General features: G+C 40.0%; 1 protein-coding gene across 2 annotated transcripts in view; it reads left to right on the plus strand.

Annotated features, from left to right (window-relative positions):
- Positions 1–25,753, plus strand: part of Mindy2 (MINDY lysine 48 deubiquitinase 2) — a 65,113-nt gene that overhangs the window by 18,620 nt on the left and 20,740 nt on the right. The window contains exons 3-5 of one of the 2 annotated variants that reach the window (XM_028865693.2): positions 5,905–5,969; positions 12,147–12,305; positions 19,925–20,027. In XM_028865693.2, the coding sequence (XP_028721526.1) occupies positions 5,905–5,969; positions 12,147–12,305; positions 19,925–20,027 (327 nt within the window). The remainder of the gene's footprint in view (positions 1–5,904; positions 5,970–12,146; positions 12,306–19,924; positions 20,028–25,753) is intronic. The other variant, XM_028865703.2, reaches the window with a different exon arrangement.

Here is a 25,753-nt window from a genome sequence, read left to right on the forward strand (position 1 = left end):
TGAGCTGCACATCTAATCCAGGACTGGTCGTGCTGTGCTTGTTTAATCTGCCTATGAAGTTCACAAAGATTTCTCCAGTTCTGTCATTGTCTTAGGTTTTTTGTTGCTGTGAAGAGACACCATGACCATGGCAACTCTTATAAAGGAAAACATTTAATTGGGGCTAGCTTACAGTTTCAGAGGTATAGTCCATTATCATTGTGATGGGACATGGCAGTGTGCAGGCATACTGAGACTAGGCTTCATCCTTACAATAACCAGGAAAAGCCACAAACTGTACCCTGTGGTGGACCAATCAGAATTGAGACAAACAAATGCTAAATGCTCTACAACATTAAGGATAACTTACATCACTTGTATATAGGTTGCCAATTTTCTTGTAGCAATGCCAGTACCAATCGCTGTTTGATAAGACTTCTATTGCCCCACTTCTGCCCAATCAGGAGTTCAACCCCGTCTGAATCCAGAGTTCCCCTACCCCCTCATCCTTTAGTCCTTAAAAACCCTACCTCAACTGAGCTCGAGGTGCTCCCTGATCTGTTGGAATGGACAGAGAGCCTAAGCTTGAGCTTGCAATAAAGGCTCATTGCTTTTGCATATGGAAAGAGAGAGAAAGAGAGAGAGAGAGAGAGAGAGAGAGAGAGAGAGAGAGAGAGAGAGAGAGAGAGAGAGAGAGAGACACATCTGCCTTGCCAAGTCCTGCCAAGTTCTGAACCTACTTTAGACAGCTCCTTCCAGAGGCTGTTTAGAAGCCTGGCTAGCTTCATTATCTGTTTCCAAAACCACTTGAGATTCAAGCATTTATTTCATTTTACCCTTTGTTATACTTTACTCTTGATTTAGTCTCTATGGGAAATAGAGATTTCTCTATTTTCAAGAATAAGAAATATGGTTTTTGTACAACCAAATTATTAGTCCTAATATTTGTCCTAGTATTTATTTTAAACCATGACAAAAATGGATTTGATTTCCAACAAATATGCTGAGAGTTCTGGCGACATGCTCAGTAAAGTGCCTACAATACAAGCATGAGGACACCAGTTTGAGCCTCAAGAATGCATGTGAAAAAGCTGGGAATGCTAATAGCACTCACTTGTCATTCCAGTGCTGGAGAGACTGAGACAGGCAGCTCCCTGGGGCTCCCGGGCCAACCATCACAGCCTGATGGGTACATGCTAGACCCCAGGGAGGAACCCTGTCTCAAAACTCAAGGTGGAGACTTCACAAGAATCAACAGCAGTGACTGACCTCTGGCCTCCACACATTCCTGTTTCCACACACAAAAGAAATACACTGGACGGAGTGGTGCATAATGTAATCCCCGTATTGCAGAGGAGGTAGGCAAGAGAATCTCAAGTTCAAGACCAGCCTGGGTTACATATACTGCTCTTCCAAAGGACCTGAGTTCAGGTCCCAGCATCCATGTCAAGTGGCTTACAGCTGCCTGTAACTCCGTACCTGACACCCTCTTCTGGCCTCTGCAAGCACCCATGTTCACATGCGTATATCTTCACATAACATTTTTAAATTTTAAGAGAGAGAGTGTGTGTGTGTACACTTGTGCACTCTCACATGCATACACATGTGCTCATGAGTACAGTGCCCATGGAGGCCAGCAGACAGCGTTGGATCCCCTGTGGCTGGAGTTGCAGGCAGTTGTGAGCTGCCTGACATGAGTGCAGGAACCAAACTCAGCTCCTCTGCAGACTAGTATATATTCTTAACTGCTTAGCTATCTTCCTAGCCGTCTCACACATAATTTTAAAGATAAAATAAAACTTTAAAAAAGGCAAAAATATTTAAGGGAACAAAAAAAAAAAAAACAGAAAGAGAAGAAATACTTCTGTTTTATGAAACAGGGTCTTGCTATGTAGTCCAGGCTGTCCTGGAGCTGACAGTCATGTCTCTGTAGGCTCCAGAGCTGTGGAAAAGACGCACTTTTTATGTGAATGATGTTTTTAAAGTAAGTACAGACACTATAGTGTGATAATCTAAATAAAAGTGTACTCGGGCTGGAGAGGTGGCTCAGTGGTGAAGGGCGCTGGCTGCTGTTCCAAAGGTCCTGAGTTCAATTCCCAGCAACCACATGGTGGCTTTAACCACCTGTAATGAGATCTGGTGCTTTCTTCTGACCTGCAGGCATACATGCAGACAGAACACTATATATATATAATAAATAAATAAATAAATCTTTTTAAAAAAATGTGTACTCTTAAGAGATAATTTATTTCCATATCTAAAACTGAAAGGTGCTTTTTTAGGAGCTCAATTTCTTCTTTTTATTTGTTTATTTGTTTTTTTGTTTGTTTGCTTGCTTTTTGAGACAGAGTTTCTTTGTGTAGCTTTGCGCCTTTCCTGGAACTCACTCTGTCGTCCAGGTGGGCCTCGAACTCACAGAGATCCACCTGCCTCTGCCTCCCAAGTGCTAGGATTAAAGGCGTGCGCCACCACTGCCCGGTAATTTCTTCTTTTTAAAAAGATTTGACTATAAGGGCTGTAGGTTTAGTTCAGTAGTAGAGCATACCTTAGCACTCAACAAAGCTCTGGGTTTGATTTCCATTGCATCTACACACAAGACCAATTAGATTCTTATATTACAAAATTCCTGTAAACTACATGGTTCCAGCATTGTGTGCCTAGTACACTAGTTATCTTATGCTATATAATAAACCATCCCAAACAATAATCATTTGTTATTTCATAGTATTGTTGGGTCAGGAATCTGGGTGACAGCCTCACTCGGGGTCTTAGGAAGCTGAAAACATGGTGCCCACCACACTGCCACTTCAGGTGAATATGCAGCTATGGAGAATTGGTGGCTATTGACACATACAGTTGTTGGCAGGACTCCGTTCCTCTTGAGTTGTTGTACTAAAGCCCTTGGTTGCCTGATAACTGCTGGCCATAGGAGCCTCTACATGAGGAGCTTCACAACATGGAGGCTGGCTGTCCTCAGAGTGAGCAGTAGCAAGCACAATGATAAAAGCTGTAGTGATTTTATTCTAAATATAGAAGGGACATCTCATTACGCTGTCATATTTTCTTCATTGAGGTAAATCAGCCAGGTGTGGTGGAACCCACCTATAATCCCAGCACTGGAGAGACCGAGGCAGGAGAATCATGATTTCAAGGCTAGCCTGGCCTACAAATATGACCCTGTTTCAAGAACACAGAAAAAACAAACAAGATAGTGAATCAATAAATACATTCCATATGGAAGGATATATAAAAAATTATAAATATCAAAAGAGTCTTGTCTTTAGTGCCCAAGCTTTTGTCTCTGTAAGCACATCATTTAAAACTGTCTCATATAATGTTTCACATCCCAGACCAAATAACATGTAACATGGTACCTAGGAAAAGCACACACAGTCTTTCATCAAAATGAACATGGAACACAAATGAAATACAGGATTCAAGCAGACCACTCACATTCTCCATTATCCAAATAAATATATATATTTATAAATAGTTTGCTCATAGTTAAATTTGCTTTCAGTTAAATTTTACATCAAATTCTCAACCTAGCCAGGTTTCATGGTACATGTATGTAATCCCAGCATTCAGACTATCATAATTTTGAGGCAGCCTGGACTAAATAGAAAGAAGCATTTCAAAGATGAAACTGTTAAATACATAAGACCCAGAATCCATTCCCCAATACAGACAAAACAATGTATATAATTTAAAAATTGCATATGCTATCCCATAAAGCAATTATTTTAGTACTTTTGAAGTTCTTCTGTATAAGAAAATTAAGTCATTGCAGGTGTAACTGTCTTAAAATAAAGATTGATATCTATAGGAATTCTTTTGCTTTCAGAGCTGCAAAGCTTAAGAGAATATTTTATGTAGTCTTTATGAGTTTATTCAAAGTAGGAAGCAGAGGTTATAGTAAAGTAGTTTTGTTAACTTGAAAAGTTTAGCTACTTGAATAAGAAGCTAGTTCCATATCTTACTGTTTCTATCAAAATAAATTCCATTTAAAATGAAAGATTTAAACATTTAAAAGGTAGCGCACAAAGGTTAAAGAAAGCATTTGTGAATATCTATAAGCTCTAAAGAGGTAGAGATCTTTCTGAACATAGCATCCAATCCAGAATCTACATAGCTATTTCCATTCAGGAAAAATAGAACAAACAAACAACAAACTGTCATGGAGTGAAAAAAAAAAACTATAGGAAAAAATCTTTACTAAATATATCACAGAGATTGTGCTGATTCTTCTCATTCTGAAAGAGCTTTTGGGGTCAGTGAGATGCTTAGTGAGTGAAGTACCTGCCATCAAGCCTGACTACCTGTGTTCAGTCCCCAAGACCTACATGGTGGGAGGAGGGGTCTGAGTCCCACACCTTGTTCTCTGACTTCCACATGCACACGCACACACACACAATACATAGAAATGTGGTGAAAAAAAAATTAAAAGAGCTTTTACAACTCAATAAAGTGATGATAAATACACTGATAATTTAAAGAAAAAGGCATATTCAGTTAATAATTTCACAGGTAATATGTAGACCAGATAGAGCACATACTTAGTGCATGTTCAAGGCCCTAGGTTCAATACACAAGAACTCCACAATCTTAATGTAACAGTAAAATGTAAGTCACGGATGGCATCACATGGTTTTATTCCTAGCTCTTGGGGGACAGAAGTGGTAGATCTCTGTGAGTTCCTGGCCACTCAAGGCTACATAATGAGGCCCTGTCTAAAAGAAACAAAAAACCAAGAGCAATAGCTGCGCTTCCAGGGGACCCAATTCAATTGTGCCCACCTGGAGACAGCTCACAACTGTCTGTAGTTCTAGTCCCAGGGGATCTGACACCCTCTTCTGGCCTCTGAGGCACAAACATGATGCACAGATGCATGCAGGCAAAACACCCATACACATAAATAAAATTTTAAGAGATGTGTGTGTGTGTGTGTGTGTGTGTGTGTGTACAGAGAGAAAGAGACAGATACATACTAAAATTGTTCTCTACATTTTTAAAGGTGCCACGTATATTGAAAAGTTATACATGCATTAAAAAATGATAGCAGTGACTAGGGTGCCTCAGTGGCAGATTGGTAGCATCTGTGGTTTATGAAATCATTGGAGAAGTAGCTAACTTATTTATAGCTATTGAAGTTGGTGCATTCTTTGGGATCGCTATAGATCGTAGAAAGATACTAAATATATTGTAAAATGGAAAATAAAAAAGAAGATTCAAGTCAGGCCTGGTGGCATAGGCCTGTAAATCTAGGTATTCAAGAGGCTGAGGCAGGAGGATCTCTAGTTAAGGCCAGCCTGGGCTACAGAGCAAGGTCAAGCCAACCTGGGCAACTTAGTTAGACTTTATCTCAAAGACTAAAGGAAGGGGGTCTGGAGAGATGGCTCAGTGGTGAAGAGCACTTTCTGCTCTTACAGAGGACCAGGGTCTGATTCCTAGCACCCACATGGCAACTCACAATCCTCTGTAACCACAGTTCCAGGGACACCGATACCCTCCTGGCTCCAGACACACTTGTCATACAGATATGCAATCAGGAAACACACACACACACACACACACACACACACACACACACACACACACACACGTTTTAAACTAATAAATATATTAGTTTAAAAAGGGCTGGAGAATGGGTAGAGTGCTTGTTTGGCATTAATAGGGCCCTGTGTTCAGTCCACAGTACCGCAAAAAGGAAGAAAGGGAAGGGAAATTCATAAGCATTCATGAGCATTGTATGTATACATTGAAAGCTATGTAAGGCGAATAGTTAACTTTGACTTTCTCTGGGTAGAACCGAGGGGTCAACTTCATGAGCAACCTATTGCTACAATTTTTAAAAATTTATAGTTAAAATCTTTTATAAGCAGAAAGAATATTTTTTAAAAGGCAATTTATAATTTCTTTTTACAGGGGATTACATGCTTGAGGCAAAGCCAAAAGAAATTTCAGAAATTCAACGTGTAAATTATGAACAGGTAATAAACATGATTTTTATATTAAAATATGTAATTTTGTGTTATGAATATACATATTGATCATTGTCTGTGGTTTGAAATTTTTTCTATACAGGACTGGAGAGTAAATGTTTTAGGCTTTGCCAGTCACATAAGTTCAAATCTATTGCTTATTCTTTCTTTTTTTTTTTTTAACTACCATTTAAAAATGTGAAAAAAAAAAATCTTAGCTCAGAGCCATATTTGGTTCAGAAGCTGTAATTTTTGGATTCTTGTTTTCATGAATTTATGTACTAATAATGTATCGATATCATCTTATAAATCTGTACAGGATAACTTGGCAGTTTTCTTGAAAAAATTTACTCTCAAGTGAATTTGTCATTGATTTATCTTTTCTTGTTTCATTTAAGTTATTATCATTTTTTCCAGTGCTAAGAATTGAATTCAGTACCTTGTACATGCCAGATAAACACTCAACCAGTCCTCAAGTTATGTTTAGGATAAAGTTGAGTAAATGCTGGCTGAGATGTCAGGACACATTCTGCAATTGTGTAATTTCAACACAGCCACATTTTTGGTATGTTCTTTAGAGATCCTGTTCTGTAATGAAGGCACAGCAGGTTCAAAGTTGCCAAAGCTGGGAGTAAACAAGCAAGCTTTATTTTCTTCAGTTTTCTTTGTATTTGTCAATAGAAGGAAGGAAAAAGAAATTAGCTTCTTTTTGTGAAAGGATGGGTCACCTGGGGAGGAAATGAACATCACTGGGGATTCATTCTCACTGTACAAGCAATGTTTAAAATATGGGATCAGCTGGGCATGGTGAAGCCTGATCTGCGTAGATTTCCATGCCAACCAGGGCTACACAGTGAAACCTTCTCTCACAAAACAGTCATCAAGAGCAAATTCACAACAGGAAACAAAATTCATTTCTGGTTTTTTAGAGTTTATCTTTCTATTTATTTATTTAGGCAGGGTCTCACTGTGTAGACTTGGCTGGCCTGGAGCTCACAATGTAGAACAGGTTAGCCTTGAATTCACAGAGAACCACCTTCCTCTGCCTCCAAGTGCTGAAACTAATTTCCAAAGTTTCTTGAATTTGAATGTTCATATGATCTTGTTCTAACACAATTGAAAAACCACCGTCTTGCATTATAGACAATCTGTAACTGAAGTCAACTTTATGTGCTGATTGAAATTTTATTAGAGAAGATTGAAGCATAGCTCAGAAGGACCTAGGTTTACCAATCAGTTACTCTCCCAAAAATTACTAGGAGAATTTGTAGTTTAGAACAGTGACTTTCAAACAGTTTTTAGCAGTAGAAACCTCCCCTGAAATCTTAACATCAGTATCTAGTATATAAAATCAGTAAATGATGTGTTTGGGTTTTTTTGGTTTGTTTGGTTGGTTGGTTTGTTTTGTTTTTTGTTTTTGTTTTTTGGTTTTTGGTTTTTTTTTTTTTTTTTTGGTTTTTCGAGACAGGGTTTCTCTGTGTAGCTTTTGAGCCTGTCCTGGAACTCGCTCTGTAGCCCAGGCTAGCCTCACAGAGATCCACCTGCCTCTGCCTCCCGAGTGCTGGGCGTGCACCACCACTGCCCAGCATAAATGACGTTTTAATTTGTTTTTTAAGCTAGCAGATAAAGTAACGTGTCTCATTGTAGAATTTTCATGCAGGCTTTGTTCTTATGTTTCCCCTCTCCTGCCCTTCATCTTCTGTGGTCCCCATGTTCTCCACATTAGCCCTTCCCACTTTCACTTCACATGAATTCATTACTGTCATTTTTTCCTTTCTTTTCCCTCACCTTTAGATTTCATCTTCCCCTTTCAGAGTTTTCTTTCTCTTTTCATGACTGATGTCCACATAAAACCAGTAAATAATATTTTATAAGTATGACATGGTAAGGTTTGACTGATATCATTTTTAAAGTTGATATAATTTCTTACTGAACTCAATGAGGCATTTTTGGATAACATCAAAACTCAAATTCAGAATAGTGGTTGGTCATCCTAGTATCATATTACTTCTGTTGACGAGTCCTAAGGACCCATTGACAAGTGTTTGCAAGTGACAGAAGCGTGTTTGTTCCTTTTAACTTACCATGTAGTCTGTAGATGCACTTCCTCTACAGTGGCTTGGACTCCTGAATCGTGGAAGAAAAGCTGTTTGACTTTAGACAAAGGATATATAAGGACTTAAGGCAAGCATACCTGATCCCACTGAGATGACTCAGTACGTAAAGGAACTTAATTCCTGGGGCCCACCTGGGGAAAGGAAACAACAGGTTCCCTCAGGCTGTCCTCTGACCTCCACATGCATGTTGTGGCACCAACACACTCGTCCCCCAACCACAGTGAACCATTTTCAGACTACCCTGTTCTTAAAATAAGTATAAAAAGTATTGGTGAAGTAATTCTATGTTACCATTCACTTTAAGAATAGTGTGTAGCAAGCTACATGCTGGGTCTGAGCACCTGGTTTAAGCCCACAGGTGTCAGGCACCTGTTTTTGGTTTTGTTTTGTTTTTTGGTCAGGCACCTGTTCTTAATGAGACTGTATATGAGCCGACATGGTCAGACCTACATCTGGAAAGACCAGCACAGAGCTGGGATATTCACATGAGACCTCTGCCAAAGCCACCATGCTGACAATGCACACTTCCTAGCCTTGTCAAATAGACAAGGGTAAGAAAACACAGTGTGCATGGCAACAGGTTTCCCTTTTTATTTTACTCATTTATTTTTGCAGTTGTAGGGTATTAAATGAGAGCCTTACACAGGTAGGTCAGGGCTCTACTACCAGGCTGCACCTTCAGCCTGACAAGTTTTTAAATGATCATAAGTGTATTTGTAAAACATACTTAGGTTTAAGTTGGCTGTGACAGCACACCATTGTAATCTGAGTGATCAGGAGGCAGAGGGTAGAGGACTGAAAATTCAAGGCCTGGCCTGCACAGCAAGACTGTCTGAAATAAGTAAAAGTATGTTTTGTATTTAAATTTAAAATACTTCCTAATGCTAGAAGGACATCTAAAACAGGGTTACTAGCACCTTTAAGGATCTAATAGTAACCTTTTCTTAGGGTCTCAGCAGCCATCCATCCCTCACTCTTACATTTTATACCGTAATTATCAATTTGGAATTAAGAAGAAGTCGTCCAGCTATTTTCTCTTTAATCTTTGTTTATAAATGTCTCTCTGTATTATCAGTTTATTAATCTTGATGGTTATTGAATGGTAGGAATTGTTGACTGCTTTTGAGACTTGGTCTACTATGGAGCCCAGGCTGGCCTTGAACTTCCCGCCCTCCTGCTCCCACCTCTCTAGTGCTCGAATTACACATGCGTTGGTTTTTGTTTAGTCTGCGAGAAATAGCCTGCTTATTCTCATAGTGAATTTGTTTTTGTTTTTGTTTTTGTTTTTTTCAAGACAGGGTTTCTCTGTGCAGTTTTGATGCCTGTCCTGGATCTTGCTCTGTAGACCAGGCTGGCCTCGAACTCACAGAGATCTGCCTGGCTCTGTCTCCCGAGTGCTGGGATTAATGGCGTGTGCCACCACCGCCCGGCTTGAATGTTCAAATAATCAGAAAAACGGGTTTTTAAATAATCTTCATTAAATGATTTGTGACATTTATTTTCAATTAATTAATTAATTAATACATTCATCCATGTACATGTGGCACAGTTTGCATGTGAAAGTTAAGAGGACGACTTTGCAGGAATCAGTTCTCTCTTTCAGTTGTGGGTTCCATCAACGAAATTGATGGTCAGACTTATGCAGCAAGCACCTTTACCCACTCCTTGATCTGGGCAGATTTGTCATCTGTTTCTTGCCTCTCTCTCAGGCTTCACCTACAACACCTTTCATTTATTTAGATCTACCCTTACTGGATTCTGGAAATATTTCAATATGCTCATTTTTGTTGTCAGTTCTTTTGTTAGTAGATTTTTTATTGCTGTTGTTACTGTGGTTTGGGTTTTTTGTTTGTTTTTCAAGACAGAGTTTCTCAGTCTAGTCCTAGTTCTCCTGGAACCCGCTCTGTGAACCAGGCTGGCCTCGAACTCAGAAACCCACCTGTCTCTGCCTCCCAAGTGTAGAATTAAAGGTGTGTGCTACCACTGCCTAGCCAGAACTTAGTTTAAAACGAGGCCTTTCTTTCTCCTCTTCTCCCCTCTTTGCCTTCTGTCCTCTTTATTTTTCCATGTTCAATATACTCAGCACACAATCAAGTGTAGGAAAAGCAGCTGTTTCCATGTACCTCCCATTCCTCTTCAGCCTGCACAGACAGCTTCTCCATTATTACCTTTCCACACCAAGGCAGTATGTTAGACCACACACAGGGAAGGTCTCATCCAGGGAAACAGGAGTTAGAAGAGTGGTAAACTTCTAAAAGTTTTACCTAATAGTCACAAGGATGATGGCCTATTAAGGAGATTAAAGGTAATTTGGGCTTCAGATGTGCAACATTCCAGCTGTTTACATGTTCTAATCAGTCAGCATTGAAGAATCTATAACATGTGGTGGATTTCTTCTGGGAACTTCAGTTCTCGGACTAACAATCCTACATCGACACAGGATTGTCACCCGAAGTCCATAGGTTGCATTAGGTTTCACCTTTGGTGTTACACATTCTGTGACTTTTGACAAGTGTGTGTTGGAATGTATCCACCCGTGTAACACAGCACCAGAATGTCTCACTGTGTGCTGCTAGGTACTCCTCCCTCCCTGATTGCTGACAACTGATCTTTTTAGAGTCTCCGCCAGATCAGCCATTTCCAGAGCCAGATTCCACATGTGGATCACGGTCTTTTCAGATCCGCCCCTGTTATTTAGTGATGTGTAGTTAGGTTCTTCCGTATCCTTTCATAGCCCAAGAGCTCATTTCTAGTTTTTAAATTGTAGTAAAACCACATAAGATTACATTCATCAGCCATCGTTTTAAATTGTACGATTTAGTGATGTTGACTACATTCACACTGAAATATGAGAGAGCTCTAGAACTGTTTCATCATATGAGGCTGAATTCTATATACCCACCAAGCAATAACTTCATGCTTTTCACTCCTACTGTCCCAGGAGCCCTCCATTCTACTTTCTGTTCTGGTCCTTGTGGTTGCTTTACAATAATATAGAACAGAATCATAAAGCGTCTGCTCTTTGGGGAGCTTATTTCATCCTTGAAGGTTCATTTGTGCCATAGCGTGTGACAGGAGTTCCTTCTTGTACCACTGATCATAATGTCGTAGACATTTGCGCTACTGCTTCTTAACTGTTGCTGTGCTGAGCCTGGGTCTTGAAGTGGCAGTCCTTAAACTTCAGACTTTTCCTTTAGATTTCCAAGTCTGAAAATAGATCCTTACTTCCTGCCACGCTGTACAACCTCATACTGCTCAGTTTTACTTGTTAATGCTTGGTATCATGTTGTACATGGCTTTCTCTTGTAGCACCATGCTAATTACCTGACAGGAGAAAACCTGTTATATTCACTATTGTATCGCTGGAACTCAGATTAGTGCCTGGTACACAGTATGTACTTAATGATAAGTCTGTTAAGGGGCTGAAGATGTGGCTTGTCTAGCATGCACAAAGCCCTGGGTTTGATCCCTAGTGCTGCAGGACTGTAAGAAAAAAAAGAATAAAATAAAATCAGAAAATGAAAATAAAAGTGTTGAAGAGGGGAATAATGGATAAAGGGGAAGTTTTCTTTCTTTTCTTTTTTCTTTCTTTCTTTTTTTTTTTTTTTTTAAAGAAATAAGGTCTTAGGCTGGGCGGTGGTGGTGGTGGTGGTGGTGGTGGTGGTGGTGGTGGTGGTGCACACCTTTAATCCCAGCACTCAGGAGGCAGAGCCAGGCAGATCTCTGTGAGTTCAAGGCCAGCTTGGGCTACCAAGTGAGTTCCAGAAAAGGCACAAAGCTACACAGAGAAACCCTGTCTCGAAAAACCAAAAAAAAAAAGAAAGAAAGAAAGAAAAAGAGAAGAAAGGAAGGGGAGAGAGAGAGGGAGAGGAAGAGAGAGAAGAAGAAGAAAGAAAAAAGAAATAGGATCTTGGTGTGTTACCTAGGCTGGAAATCTTGGGCTCAAATGAGAAGCATGCTGGAACTATACAGGTTCATGTCACCTGTCAACAGATACAACTTTTTTTTTTTTTTTTTTTTTGGTACTTCTTACTCTTCTGAATTCTGCTTCTCCCCTTTGTATTTTTAGAATATGAGTGATGCTATGGCGATCTTGCACAAACTACAGACAGGCCTGGATGTGAATGTCAGGTTCACCGGGGTGCGAGTGTTCGAGTACACACCAGAGTGCATAGTCTTCGATCTTCTAGATATTCCTTTGTATCATGGGTGGTTAGTGGACCCTCAGGTAAGTAGTGTTTCAGTTGTATAAATACAGGGGGCTTGAGAGATGGTTCAGTGGTTAAGAGCACTGGCTACTCTTGCAGACAGGTCACAATTGTCTGTAACTCCAGTTCCAGGGGATCTAATGCTTTCTTTTGACACATGCAGCTGCCAGGCATGCCACTGGTACACAGACATGCATGTAGGCAAAACACTCATAAACTTTAAAATAACAGTCACACAAACACAAATGTAGGAAAGCTCATCTAAATTTATATTTTTTAAATATGAATATGCTTGCTCTTTGACCTGGAATTAGCAAAACCAAGACAGACACAGTCTTCCAGAGCTCCCAACCTGCTTAAGACTCTGACTCTTGCTAACTGCAGAGTCAAGTAAAGAATCCCTTACTTTTCACATCAATTGCAAGTTTGGAGAGTTTTCCAAAATATCCTAAGAGTTAATAGTTTGTTAGAACCCTTATGGTGGTTTGAAAGAAAATGGCCTCCAAAGGAAATGGCAATATTGGGAGGTATAGCTTTGTGGAATAGGTGTGGACTTGTTGGAGGAAGTGTGTCACAGTGGAGGCAGGCTTTGAGGTGTCTTGTTTAAGCTTTGCTCAGTGTCACAGTCAACTTCCTGTTGCCTGCAAGATGTAGGACTCTCAGCTACTCCTCCAGCACCACGACTGCATCCATGCCGCCATTTTCCCTGCCATGATGATAATGGACTGAACCTCTGAAACTGTAAGCAAGCCCCCAATTAAATGTTTTCCTTTATAAGAGTTGCTGTGGGACTGGAGAGATGGCTCAGCAGTTAAGATCACTGACTACTCTTCCAGAGGACCCCAGTTCAATTCCCAGCACCCACATGGCAGCTCACAACTGTCTGTAACTCCAGTTCTAGGGGCTCCAACACTGTCACACAGGCAAAACACCCATACACATAAAATAAAAAATTTTAAAAAAAGTTGCTGTGGGGCTGGAAAGATGGCTCAGAGGTTAAAAGCACTGACTGACTCTCTTCCAGAGGTCCTGAGTTCAATTCCCAGCAACCACATGGTGGCTCACAACCATCTATAATGAGATCTGGTGCCCTCTTCTGGCATGCAGGCAGAACACTGTATACATAATAAATAAATCTTTTAAAAAAGAGTTACTGTGGTGTCTCTTCACAGCAATAGAAACCCTAACTAAGACAACCTTCTTGGGTGTACCATTGCATACAAATAATTCAGCTTATTACTATAATGGTGCACACAAGAGAAATTAAATACAGGTTCATATTAACCAAGGGAAGATGCATAGGACAGAATCTAGGAAGGTTTTACCTTGGAAGCTCCTGTCCTCTAAGCATGCTGCCCTCCTGGAATAGGTATATGGCAGTATCATAGAGTGTTGCTAATCCTAGAACTCAGCCTCCAGAGTTCAGATTGATCCTAGTCTCCAGTCCTTCCTTTCCAGAAAGCAAGACTCGATGCCGCATTGTTCAAGGGGGCCTCCACGAGTCACTGTGCTCTAATGTGAGCTGCAGGTGTAGCATGAAGGCTTTTCCATGTGTAGCACCATTGGTCTTGTTACTAGAGAAATCCCAAGAGCTTAGAGGTTATCACCCCAGGAGTCTGGAAAGGCCAGACCTCTCCGTGGTCAAGAGCATAGCATTAAAGAGAGATTTACTAATTTCCCTGACATTTATTTTAAAAGCCACTGCCATATCCTCATCACTCTAATGTGTGAAAGGTTTCTGCACCTTTATGTATGTCCAGTGACTGCTAGTATTTAATAATCTACATTCTGCCTCTTGCCGAGTATACCAGGGTCCTGACTTGAAGTATAGGACACACTCCAGTATAACCAAACAAAGTTAAGAAGAGTCTAGTTAGAAAGATGTGGGCAAAGGTAAGGGAAACAACCAAGGAATAGTGAAGCATCTTAGAGCTATCTGTAGCCAGGAACCATTTCCCCTGAACCCTGAAGAGACAGTGGTTAAAACCCAGCAACACCACTTGCTGAAGCATGAGAGGACAGTCCAGAAGGTAATTCAGTTACTACCAAGTGTGGATAGCAGCAGAGATAGACAGGAAGACCTACCCTGCCCCCACTCTCTAGTGTCCATTATTACCATACATTAGTCAAGCTGAGTGGAAGTAAAGAGGCAGCTTTAGAATAGAGTGCAGAGACGGTCTTGGAAGAGCCAAAGGAAGAAACAGCTTCTTTCTTACGTGTAAAGTTATTTTATTTGTTTTTTTTTTTTCTGAGATAGGGTCTTACTATATAAATTTGGTTAGCCTGGAACTCACAGAGCTCCACCTGCCTGCCTTCCCGGGGCTAGGATTTCAGGCATATACCACTGTGATTGACTTTTTCTATGAGGGTTGAAGATTAAACTCAGGTCCTCATCCTCAGATGGCAGTACTGAGTCATCTCCTAGCCCCATGCCTGCAGGGTTTTTGTTTTTTTTTTTTTTGTTTTTTTTTTTTTTGGTTTTTTCGAGACAGGGTTTCTCTGTGTAGCTTTGCGCCTTTCCTGGAACTCGCTTTGGAGACCAGGCAGGCCTCGAACTCACAGAGATCCACCTGGCTCTGCCTCCCGAGTGCTGGGATTAAAGGCGTGCGCCACCACCGCCCGGCATGCCTGCGTTTTTAAACATTAAGGATGTTGAACATATTTTCTCATGCTTATTTCCTGTTAGTATATCCTCTTATAATATCTCTTTTTCTCCCTCCCTTTTTCCCCTCCAATTTTCTAATTATATTGGTGTTTTTAGTTTTTTGAAACAGGGTCTCTATATATAACCAGCACTGGCTTAGAATTTGCCATTTTCTTGCCTCTGCCTCCTGAGTGCCAGGTTGCAGGTGTGTGCTACCACACCTGGCTTCAAGGGGTTTTTTTATTTTAATTTTTATGTGTGTCTGTGTATGTGTGTGCATACATGTATCACATATGTGCAGGTACTTGCAGAAGCCAGACGAGGGTATGGGCTCCCTGGAGCTTGAGTTATAGGTGGTTGTTAGTCACATGATGTAGGTGCTGGGAATCAAACTCAGGTCCTCTGGAAGAACAGCGTGTGTTCTTAACCACTGAGCCATCACTCAGTGATTTAGTGAAACCTAGTTCATTGATTTTTTTTCTCTGTTAAGTCCAACAACTCTTTCTAGCTTTAAATCTTAACTGCTTTTGCTGTGCTTTTCTTTGCCAAATACACTATAGTTTTATTTATTGTACTTAAGTCTATTGTACTTAAGTCCATTTTGAGTTAATTTTGAAGACTTGAGTTGTTGAATGTGAATATTCCCTAACTCTGGCACATTTCATGTGTAGCTGTCACCTCAATCAATTTTTTGAAGAGTTTTATCATCTTGAAAAGAAACTCAGCTGGGTGGTGGAGGCACACACCTTGAATCCCAGCACTTGAGAGGCAGAGGCAGGAAAATCTCTGAGTTTGAGGCCAGCCTGGTCTACAGAGCTAGTTCCAGGACAGCCAGGACTACATAGAGAAACCCTGTCTTTGAAAATAAATAAATAAATAAATAAATAAATAAATAAATAAATAAATAAATAAATAAATAAATAAAATCTTTGGGGGGGAGGGGAGGGGAGAGGAAGGGAAGAGAAGAGAAGAGAAGAGAAGAGAAGAGAAGAGAAGAGAAGAGAAGAGAAGAAAAGAAAAGAAAAGAAAAGAAAAGAAACTCTATACCTGTTAGCCATCAGCCTCTAGTCTTTGTAATTTTCCCAGTCTGCTTTGCCTGTAAAGACTTAGCTATCCTGGGCACTTCATGTAAATTCAAACATGTAACATGTGATCTTTCTTACTTCTTTATTTATGTGCATATGCGTGTAGACTCTTGTGCTCACAGAGATTTACCTTGCATCTACCTCCTGAGTGATAGGATGTATAATTTTGATGAGACCAAATTTATCTATTTTAATTTTGTCTTTGGTGTGGTCTCCTAACCACAAGTCACAAATGTGAACTCACATATGTTTTAGTTTCTACATTTAGAAATATGATGCATTTTGAATTATTTTTTCTGTATCTGGAAAGGACCCAACCTTATTCTTTTGCATGTCAGTATCCCATTGCCCTGTTAGTTGCTGAAAAGATCCTTCAAGACCTACTGAATTGGCTTGACACTTACTTGTAAAGTAACCTCTTTTTTTATTTTCTTAAATCTCCAGCAGTATAGTTGCAGTAAGGTGAAATCATGATCGGTATTTGTTGGCTTTTTTTTTTTTTTTTTTTTGACAGAGTCTTGTATGATAGCCCAGTTTGACCTGGAACTCACTGTGTCGACCAGGCTGGCCTTGAATCCACAGCAATCCTGCCTCAATTTAATCCAGGCTTTTATGCTGTAGACTCTGCCTAATACCACTTCCTGCCTTTCTCCAACATTCTTACTCTACCCCAGTGACACTTGATGTTTTTCTGTTAGCTAAGCAGGTCAGCTCATTCCTCTCAGTGCTGCTGATGTTGCTGCAGGTCTTGGCGTGGAACCCAGAGCCCTGTGCATGCCAAGCAAGTCTGCACTCTCAGGCCAGCTCAGTTTTTTATTGACTGGATTACTCCCTGTGGACTGCTATTCTCCCAGTACCTCGTTCTCCCAGGTCTTCACATTTTTTGGCTCTTTGTATTTCAAAAATTCTTGTCAAATATTATCTTGTAAAGGAGATGTTACCTAAAATTATTACTCTCCCTCTTCTCAGCCATTTTCTCTCCCTTTACTATGTTTTTATCATTTATCATTAACTATAATTATTATCTATTCATTTATCTGACTGACTGCCATTTCCCAATAAATGTTCATTTTAGGGGATCTAATGTCTCAATGTTTAGAATAGTGTGTATCACACAGTAGGTGTTTAATAAATATTAACTGATAAAGTGCAACGCGCCTGCATTAGCTATAGAGAAAGAGAGGACATCATGGCAGAGGGTTGCCCATACCCTCCATCCCTGTCCATTCCTAAAATCAACTGGTATTCAGGGCAATAAAGGGGTAGTTCACTTTAACAAGGACATCTTTGTTTTGATTGGCACTCTGTCACTGAAGATATCACTAAAAGTCAACCATGCCCAGAATTTTACACATCCTGGGTATATCCTGGCAGGTAGGAATACCAGTAGTTTCACTTCTTGTAAGTCACATGACAGCCTGAGGAACGGTAGACTGAGTTCTTAAAAACAAAACTCAGATCATTTGTTTGTATGTGTAGCTGTTAAGTTGTCCAGTATACAGGTGAATAATACACTTACAGAAAAAATAAACTTCAGTGTAATACAGAGATGACTTATTGGGTACTTCTGATCTAGGCAGAGGTTCCCAAGAGAAATCTCAGTACTTTAGATCTGTTTCACTCCCTTTCTTTCTAATAAATCCTGTTGATCTGAAGAGAACAAGAAAAGACAAAAGCTTAAAAAACCTTTCAGGCCAGGCAGTGGTGGAGCACATCTTTAATCCCAGCGCAGAGGCAGGAGGATCTCTGTGAGTTCAAGGTCAGCTTGGTCTACAGAATAAGTTCCAGGATGGCCAGGGCTACACAAGAGAAAGCCTGTCTCAGAAAAAAACAAACAAACAACAAAAAAGCCAACTTCAGAACTGGATGCTTCTTTGAATTCTAGTTCTGTGGTCTGTAAATAGCTATTTTACTTGAGTGTAGTAATGCACACCTTTAATATCAGCATTTGGGAGGCAGAGGCAGACAGATTTCTCTGGATTTGAGGCTACCATGGTTTACCTTGTCTCAAAATAGAGAAGTATCTTGCAAATAAATATCTATAGTCACCTGAATAATGGACACTAGAATTCAGTCACTGAGAAGATATTGCCAAATGATTAATTGATAACTAATTTTTGTTTGTTTGTTTGTTTCTTTGTTTGTTTGGAGACAGAATCTCAAACATCCTATTCTGGCCTCAAACTCACTCTGTTGTAACAGAGGAATCACCTTGGACTCCTGATCCACCTGCCTCCACCTCCCAAGTGCTAAGGCTTCAAGTACATGCCGCCACACCCCTGGAACGGGCCTCTTGAAAGCAAAGATCCAGGCTGGATGGTAATAGGATGGCATCAGTGAACTGAAAAAGACAAACTCTAGGTCATAATCTGTCCTTATAAAGTCACTTTTCAAAAATGAAGCAATTTTTTTTCAAATTACATTATAGTAATTTGCTCTCACTAGACCTTTATTAGTATAAATATAAATAAGCATTTGGACATGAGGCAAAATCATCCTAAATGTAAGAAAAACTGGATATATTGTATGAAACATAGATAAATCTAAGTGACTGGTGATTACCAAATAGCATGATCTTTTGGGTACTCAAAACTTCTAAACTCTGCAGAAATAATAACAGAAGTTAGAAGAATTAATGAAATTAAGGTTTCCAAGGACCTAGTGTTAATTGTTAAAGAAGAAAATAATTAATAATTTCTGTTTTTAATTCTGTGGTAAGCCTTGCTTTGTTACTGATGCTGGCCTCTGAAAATACTTAAAAAGACGATGACTGTGGGCTGGATTAAAACAGATTTGTGTTTTGCTGTTGGTAAGAGATATGCATAAAATATAGTTACATAAAAATATTGTAAGGAAAAAGAAATGCCTCAAAATTGATCAAAGAAAAGTGATGGGCAGATGACATGGGCATTCTGAGTTTGAGGCCAGCCTGAGATTTATAAGACTCCCCCAGTCTCAAAAAAAAGTAAAAGGCCAGGCAGCGGCAGTGGTGGCGCACACCTTTAATCCCAGCACTTGGGAGGCAGAGGCAGGTGGATCTCTGTGAGTTCAAGACCAGCCTGGTCTCCAAAGCAAGTTCCAGGAAAGGCACCAAAGCTACACAGAGAAACCCTGTCTCAGGGGAAAAAAAAAAAAGTAAAATAGGTGTGAAAGTGTCATAGGTGGAAGAGTGGTTTAGCATGTGCCACCACACTGTTTGAAAACATCTCTGTTTTATCTGAACACTGGGCTTTTCTTTTTTTTTTTTTTTTTTGTTTTTGTTTTATGTGTATGGATGTTTTATCTGCCTATATGTCTGTGGAGACCAGAAGAGGGTGTCGGCTTCTGGAACTGGACAGTTGTGAGCACCTATGTAGGTACTGGAAAAGGAACTCAGGTCCTCCGGAAAAGCAGCCAGTGCTTTTAACTGCTAAGTCATCTCTCTACCCCCTTAATTTTCTATTTTTCCTCCTGAATACCTCATGTATTGTAGTTGCTTTTCTATGCATTTTTTTGTTTTTTGTTTGTTTGTTTGTTTGTTTTTCGAGACAGGGTTTCTTTGTGTAGCTTTGTGCCTTTTCTGTATCTCACTCTGTAGACCAGGCTGGCCTCAAACTCACAAATATCCACCTGGCTCTGCCTCCCAAGTGCTGGGATTAAAGGCGTGTGCCATCTATGCATTTTTATAGTCTTTACAGTTGCATGTAATAACTATCATTTTTGCACAATTCAAATATAACTGTGCTGTAGTTTTCTTGTGTTAGACTTGAGTTGTAAACAGAAACTGCTAGGTTCTGGCTTCTGTACTGGCATTCTCATAAGCATTTCTATTTAGTGTTGTATTAAGACAGAGGCTTACAGAGTGATGGGATTGTTTTTGTCACTGTTTCTAATCTTGCCAGGGTTAGTAAGACAGTCATTTGTTTTCCAGATTGATGACATTGTAAAAGCTGTTGGCAACTGCAGCTATAACCAACTGGTGGAGAAGATCATCTCCTGTAAGCAGTCAGACAACAGCCAGTTGGTTAGTGAAGGTGGGTGAGTGCTGCTGATACCTGGTGAAACAATGTGCCTTGAAATTCATTTCATAGTTGTAAATTTCTTAGATAGGACTTCTAAAACTGTAAGTGGTGGCTCTTGTAGGAATTAAAGAGAAGCATCTGTAGACATGCAGGAAAGGATTCTTCTAGAGCCCTCTTCCGTTGGCTGTAAAGCCAGGGCAGGGTGCTACAGACGGCTTTGGACCACTTGCAGCTTTGGCACGATCAGACGTCCGATGATTATTACCTGGGCTTATTGAATGGGTTGCTTTACTGACCCTGAACCTCTACCTGAAGAGGGTGTATGTATTTTCCACCGTGTCTCAGTGCAGTTCAGTATGAAAGCCTCATTCTGGAGCACAAGTAACTGACTAAAATTACTAAATTCACTGTCACAGAGACAGGTCATCATTTTTTCAGGGGTTTCCTCCTTTGGAGCCCCTCCCATTCTCAAGAGTTCTTTGCCACTTTTCCTCAATAAATCTACATTTATTCTGCTTTAAAAAATATAACATTTTTCAGATGTGCTCCAGTTAATAGTGAGTAAAGAGATTTGAAACCAGAATGCTCTAGGGCTGGAAGCCATTTGGATAAACTTTCACCACCATTCACTCCACTGCTTCCTACAAGAACATACTAAGGCTGAAGTTCTCCTTCCTTAGAATAGAAAAGAAAAGAGAAGAAGAAGAAGAAGAAGAGAGAGAGAGAGAGAGAGAGAGAGAGAGAAGAAAGAAAGGAAGGAAGGAAGGAAGGAAGGAAGGAAGGAAGGAAGGAAGGAAGGAAGGAAGGAAGAAAGAAAGAAAGAAAGAAAGAAAGAAAGAAAGAAAGAAAGAAAGAAAGATCAAAAGATGAAAGGGCAAGGATATGAGTCCCCCACTCTCACTCAGACACAGTTTTTCAACCTGCAGCATAAGAAAAATTGATTATAGTTAACATACTTTTAGAAATTAAAGCTAGTGACTATAAGGATATACAATAGGCTAGGGACTGGGCAAGATGGCATATGACTTTAATACCAGCACTCAGGAGGCAGAGACATGAGGATCTCTGTGAGTTTGAGGCCAGCCTGGTCTACATAGCAAGTTTCAGAACAGCTAGGACTACGTAGAGACCCCATCTCAAAAACAAACAAACAAAAGAACGGGCTAGGCTAGGGAGATGACCCAGTTGGTAAAATTCTTGTTGTGTAAGACCTGTGTTGGATATCCTATATCCCACATAAAAACTAAACACTTCAAAGACAGGAACATCCTGGGGGCCAGCTGGTCAGCCAGTCTAGCTAAATTGCTGAGGACCTGTCTCAGACACAGGTGGATAGTAACTGAGAAAGGCACCCTATACCAACCTCTGGCCCTCCACATGAATACCACACACACCACAAAACAAAAGATTATATAAGAGCATATAAAAAGATGTGTGCATGAATCTCATCTTGACTGATCCTACTAATTGTATTAATTATACAGGAGCTTTATATATTTATGCAAAAATACAAGTAATAAAAAGTTATCCCTGCCTTTTACTTGAAAAGGTAACATAAGCATATAGGAACATTGATCATTGGTTTGAGTGTCATCTGTTTTATTACAATTTAAGGCAAAAATGTTCAAATTTTAGGAAGGAAACAAGCAATAAAGCTATCATAAAAATGTTTTCTGCCAGGTGTAGTGTCTCATGCCTCCTCTAATCCCACTTCTTTAGAGTCTGAGATAGGAGGATGGCCATAAGTTTGAGTCCAGCCTGAACAGTGTAGCTACATAGTGAGTCCAGACCAATATGGGCTACAGTGTGAGATCATCTCAAAACAAACAAGAAAGTCTTTTTTCTCTTTGTATGCAGAATTCTACTCACTAAATGTACTCCTTTCTTTCTACATTCCTGGTTTCAGATACATTCCTGAAAAGAAGACTATAAAGGAAATTTCTATCTATGAAATCTACTTTATCAACAACACCCAGTGTACTATTATTATTATACTATTCTAGGGTTGGTGAGATGACTCAGAGGTAAAGGCACTTCTCACAACAAATCTGATGACTTTAGTTTGATCCTCAGAACCCATGGCAGAAGGAGAGAACCAATTCCTGAAAGTTGGCCTCTAGCTTCTACATGCATCCAGTAACATATATGCACAATACACATACACACTCTATAATAATAATGATGATTTTTAGGGCTGGAGAGATGGCTCAGAGGATAAGAGCACTGGTGGCTCATTCAGAGGTCCTGAGTTCAATTCCCAGCACCCACATGGTGGCTCACAGCCATCTGTAATGAGATCTGATGCCCTCTTCTGGCGTTTGGCAAACTTGCAGAAAGAACACTGTTTACATAATAAATAAAATTTTAAAAAATGATTTTTAAAAATATAATTCTACTCTTCTATGGTAATTAAAAGAAGAGTAAAAGTGAGAAAGTGGTAATAAATAGAATGATATCATAAAAGGGAGTTTGGGTGTGCATGTTATGGGTAAGAAGTCACTGGAAACAGCCTGACAGCATCTTTCCCATGCCAGGCTGCAATTCTACAGGGATAGGAGTTGGTAACACTAATTAAAGACAATGGACATGGAAAAGTCAATTCTTCCATCACTTCTCTTTTTCTCCCTAACCGGATAGTGTAAGTCATTGTTTCTCTGACACTGACTCCCCAGGATAATGGATAAGTGTAGGTACATAGTATGAATAATTGGGAAGAATATCTTGGCAAAAGCAAGAAGGAATCACCTACCCTGCAGTGCATCGAATTTTCGGGTGCACATACCATGCATGTTTATTATAAAGTTCTTGATAGGCCAATTTGATAGCAGTGAAACTATATGATTTTTTTTATACTAAGAAGTAATCATATGTGAAGTTTACCACAGTTTGAAAGCTGGGATAGTTTTCTGATGATAAGAAATAGCAATATGTAGTGTATTTGAAATAATACCATTATGACTTGTATAAGGCCCCAAAGTTCACACAAACAAGGAAGAGCCACACTGGCTGTTTTCACTCTCATTCCAGCAATTTCTTCCCACATGGTTTGTGTTCATACCACCTTGATTTATGTTCAAGAAGTAGCCTGGTTCCTTTTTATATGTAGCCTTCGACTGTATCTTCCTTTTGAATCAATAAAATATCCAAACTGGTTTATTTCTAGTCTTAGAAGCTTTAGTCTTAAATGACAACTGCTTTGTTTTGTTTTTAATCCAAACATAGTTCCATATGCCATGAAGCCTCAGAATATAAGAAAGACTTTACTAGCATTCTTTTTGGTGGGGAAGAATGCTATATAGCTGGTATCGGCAAAAGCAGCTTTTCTTTTGGGTGCTGACACCTTGTGAACACAGCACAACGTTGTCACAGTAAACAGAGGTTCATGTCTGCTTCCTCTTTTAAATGGCCATACCTTCTTGAATCTGATTGTTCTAATGATTGCTTGTGACACGGAAATAAGAATCAATAAGAAAGCCCCCCACAGTACCAGCTGCCAGACTCCCCCCAAGCCAGTCATTTCATTTCACATCTTTTAGAAGTAACTTCTTAATAACTATTCCTAGGATAAACACACACTTCTGAAACTAACTCCAGGATATTTACTCATTTACTCAAACTTTTTTTTTTTGCTCGATTGCATTCATATTGTCTTTATTAAGTAGTGGCAAGAATTATTAATTTATTAAGTAATATCCATTATTTTTCTTTGCCCAACTTTTATTTTGAGACATCTCAAACATAAAAAGTTTCTCTTGGTGAACATTCACTTGCTCTTAACTCACCACTTCTTCACACATTGAATACCTGTCTTTTTTCTGTATTCCTACACAACACATTGTTTCTTCTGAAATCATATTAGAGCTAGTTGCAAGTGTCACATCCCTTCACTCATGAGTGTGTCATCATTGTCTCTTGAAAAGAAAGAATTCTGTGTAACTTTCCCATTGTGATCACAGTGACCTCAGGCAAGGCAGTGTCGTGCTGTGTTACGTAGTATGGATGTTGTTCATGTGCTGCTTTCCCTGGTTTTCTTAGCCATGCCCTCTAACTCTCCATCTCTTTCCGTGTACACTTCAGCCAAGGACCAGTCAGCAGTTGTAACAGCTTCAATCTCTGTCATTTAGAATAGATCCCTATTTTCCTTTTCCTTTCTTTTCTTTCCTGCTTTATTTTAAACCTATGTTTTGTTCTTTGAGAATTTCATACAATATAATTTTATTGTATTCCTTCCTGAACCCCAACTTCTTTCAGCTCCTTTTCCTTTCCCTATCCACCCAACTTCATGTTCTTTTCTCTCTTAAAAAAAAAAAAAAAAAAAAAAAAAAAAAAAAAAAAAAAAAAAGCTGGGGGCTGGAGAGATATGGCTCAGTGGTTAAGAGCACTGGCTGCTCTTCCAGAGGTCCTGAGTTCAATTCCCAGCAACCACATGGTGGCTCACAACCATCTATAGTGGGATCTGATGCCCTCTTTGGGCATAAAGTTGTACATGCAGATAGAGCACTCATATATATAAAATAAATATTTTTTTAAAAAGCCACCCAAAAACAATTATGTGTGCTAGTCAAACTCTCCTGACCATGGGGCCTGCCCTGGAGGGTGGGGATATACTTAGTGTCATTCCATTGAAGAAAATTGATTTTTTTTCCCTCTCCCTGGAGAAATCTAGCTGGTACTCACTGCAGGCTTCACCCCTACTGGCTAGCATTCACAGTGGTAGAAGGTGCTGTATACACTCCTGGAGAAGTAAAGTCATCGTCAGTGTCACCCAGCTGCAAACCCTGCGAGCTGTAATAACAACCTGCCTGCAAGATATGCCCACTGGTACAGATAGGGGCTTGAATGGTATAGGAGTCCCCAACCACTTTTTGGTGGGACTGTAAGGTCCCCTCCATGAGATGGAACCCATATCTGGTACTGTTAATGAGGCCAGGAACCTGATATTAGATAGGTCATGGGCCCAAGGGAAAACCTACTACTACTATTCTGCTAATGAACACAGCAATAAAATAGCTCCTAATGACACATTGCTATACCCATGGATCAATGCCTTGTTCAACCCACATCAGAAAAACTTCTTATAGCATATGTATGGTAATTAACACAAAGCTCCACAACTGGGCTACATGCAGAGAGAGAGAGACTTGGGAGTGTTCAGCCCTGAAAGAAATGTCTCATCATAGACCCTCCCTGTCAAAGTTCGGGGGTCTATATGGGAGAGGGGAGTGGAAGAGTCGAAGAGCCAGAGGTGGTGGGTGATTTTAAGGAGACAGCATTATCCAGGAACAAGGGGGCAGATGCACATATGAACTCATAGAGACCGTGACAGCATGTATAAGACCAACCTGAGCTCAAGTCAGACAGCACCCCACTCCCACCCCAGCCCCCTACAAAGGACAGAACGTTGACACAAGTTCTACTGCTAGCCAAGAGCTGTTCTTTAAAACTCTTAAAGACGTGTGTGTGTGTGTGTGTGTGTGTGTACACACGTGTACACGTGTGTGTGTGTGCATACCCCATGTATGGGGGTGACCACTGAGGCCAGAAAGGGGCTCTAGATTCCCTGGAGTTGGAGTTAGAGGCAGTTGTGAACCATCAGATGTGGGTGCTAGTGCTAGAAACCAAACTTGGGTGCTTTGCAAGATCAGTATGTGCTTTTTTGTTTTTTTTGTTTTTTTTTTTTCAAGACAGGGTTTCTCCGTGTAGTTTTGGAGCCTGTCCTGGATCTCACTCTAGACCAG

Source organism: Peromyscus leucopus, chromosome 7 (assembly GCF_004664715.2).
Source record: "Peromyscus leucopus breed LL Stock chromosome 7, UCI_PerLeu_2.1, whole genome shotgun sequence".
Taxonomy (NCBI): domain Eukaryota; kingdom Metazoa; phylum Chordata; class Mammalia; order Rodentia; family Cricetidae; genus Peromyscus; species Peromyscus leucopus.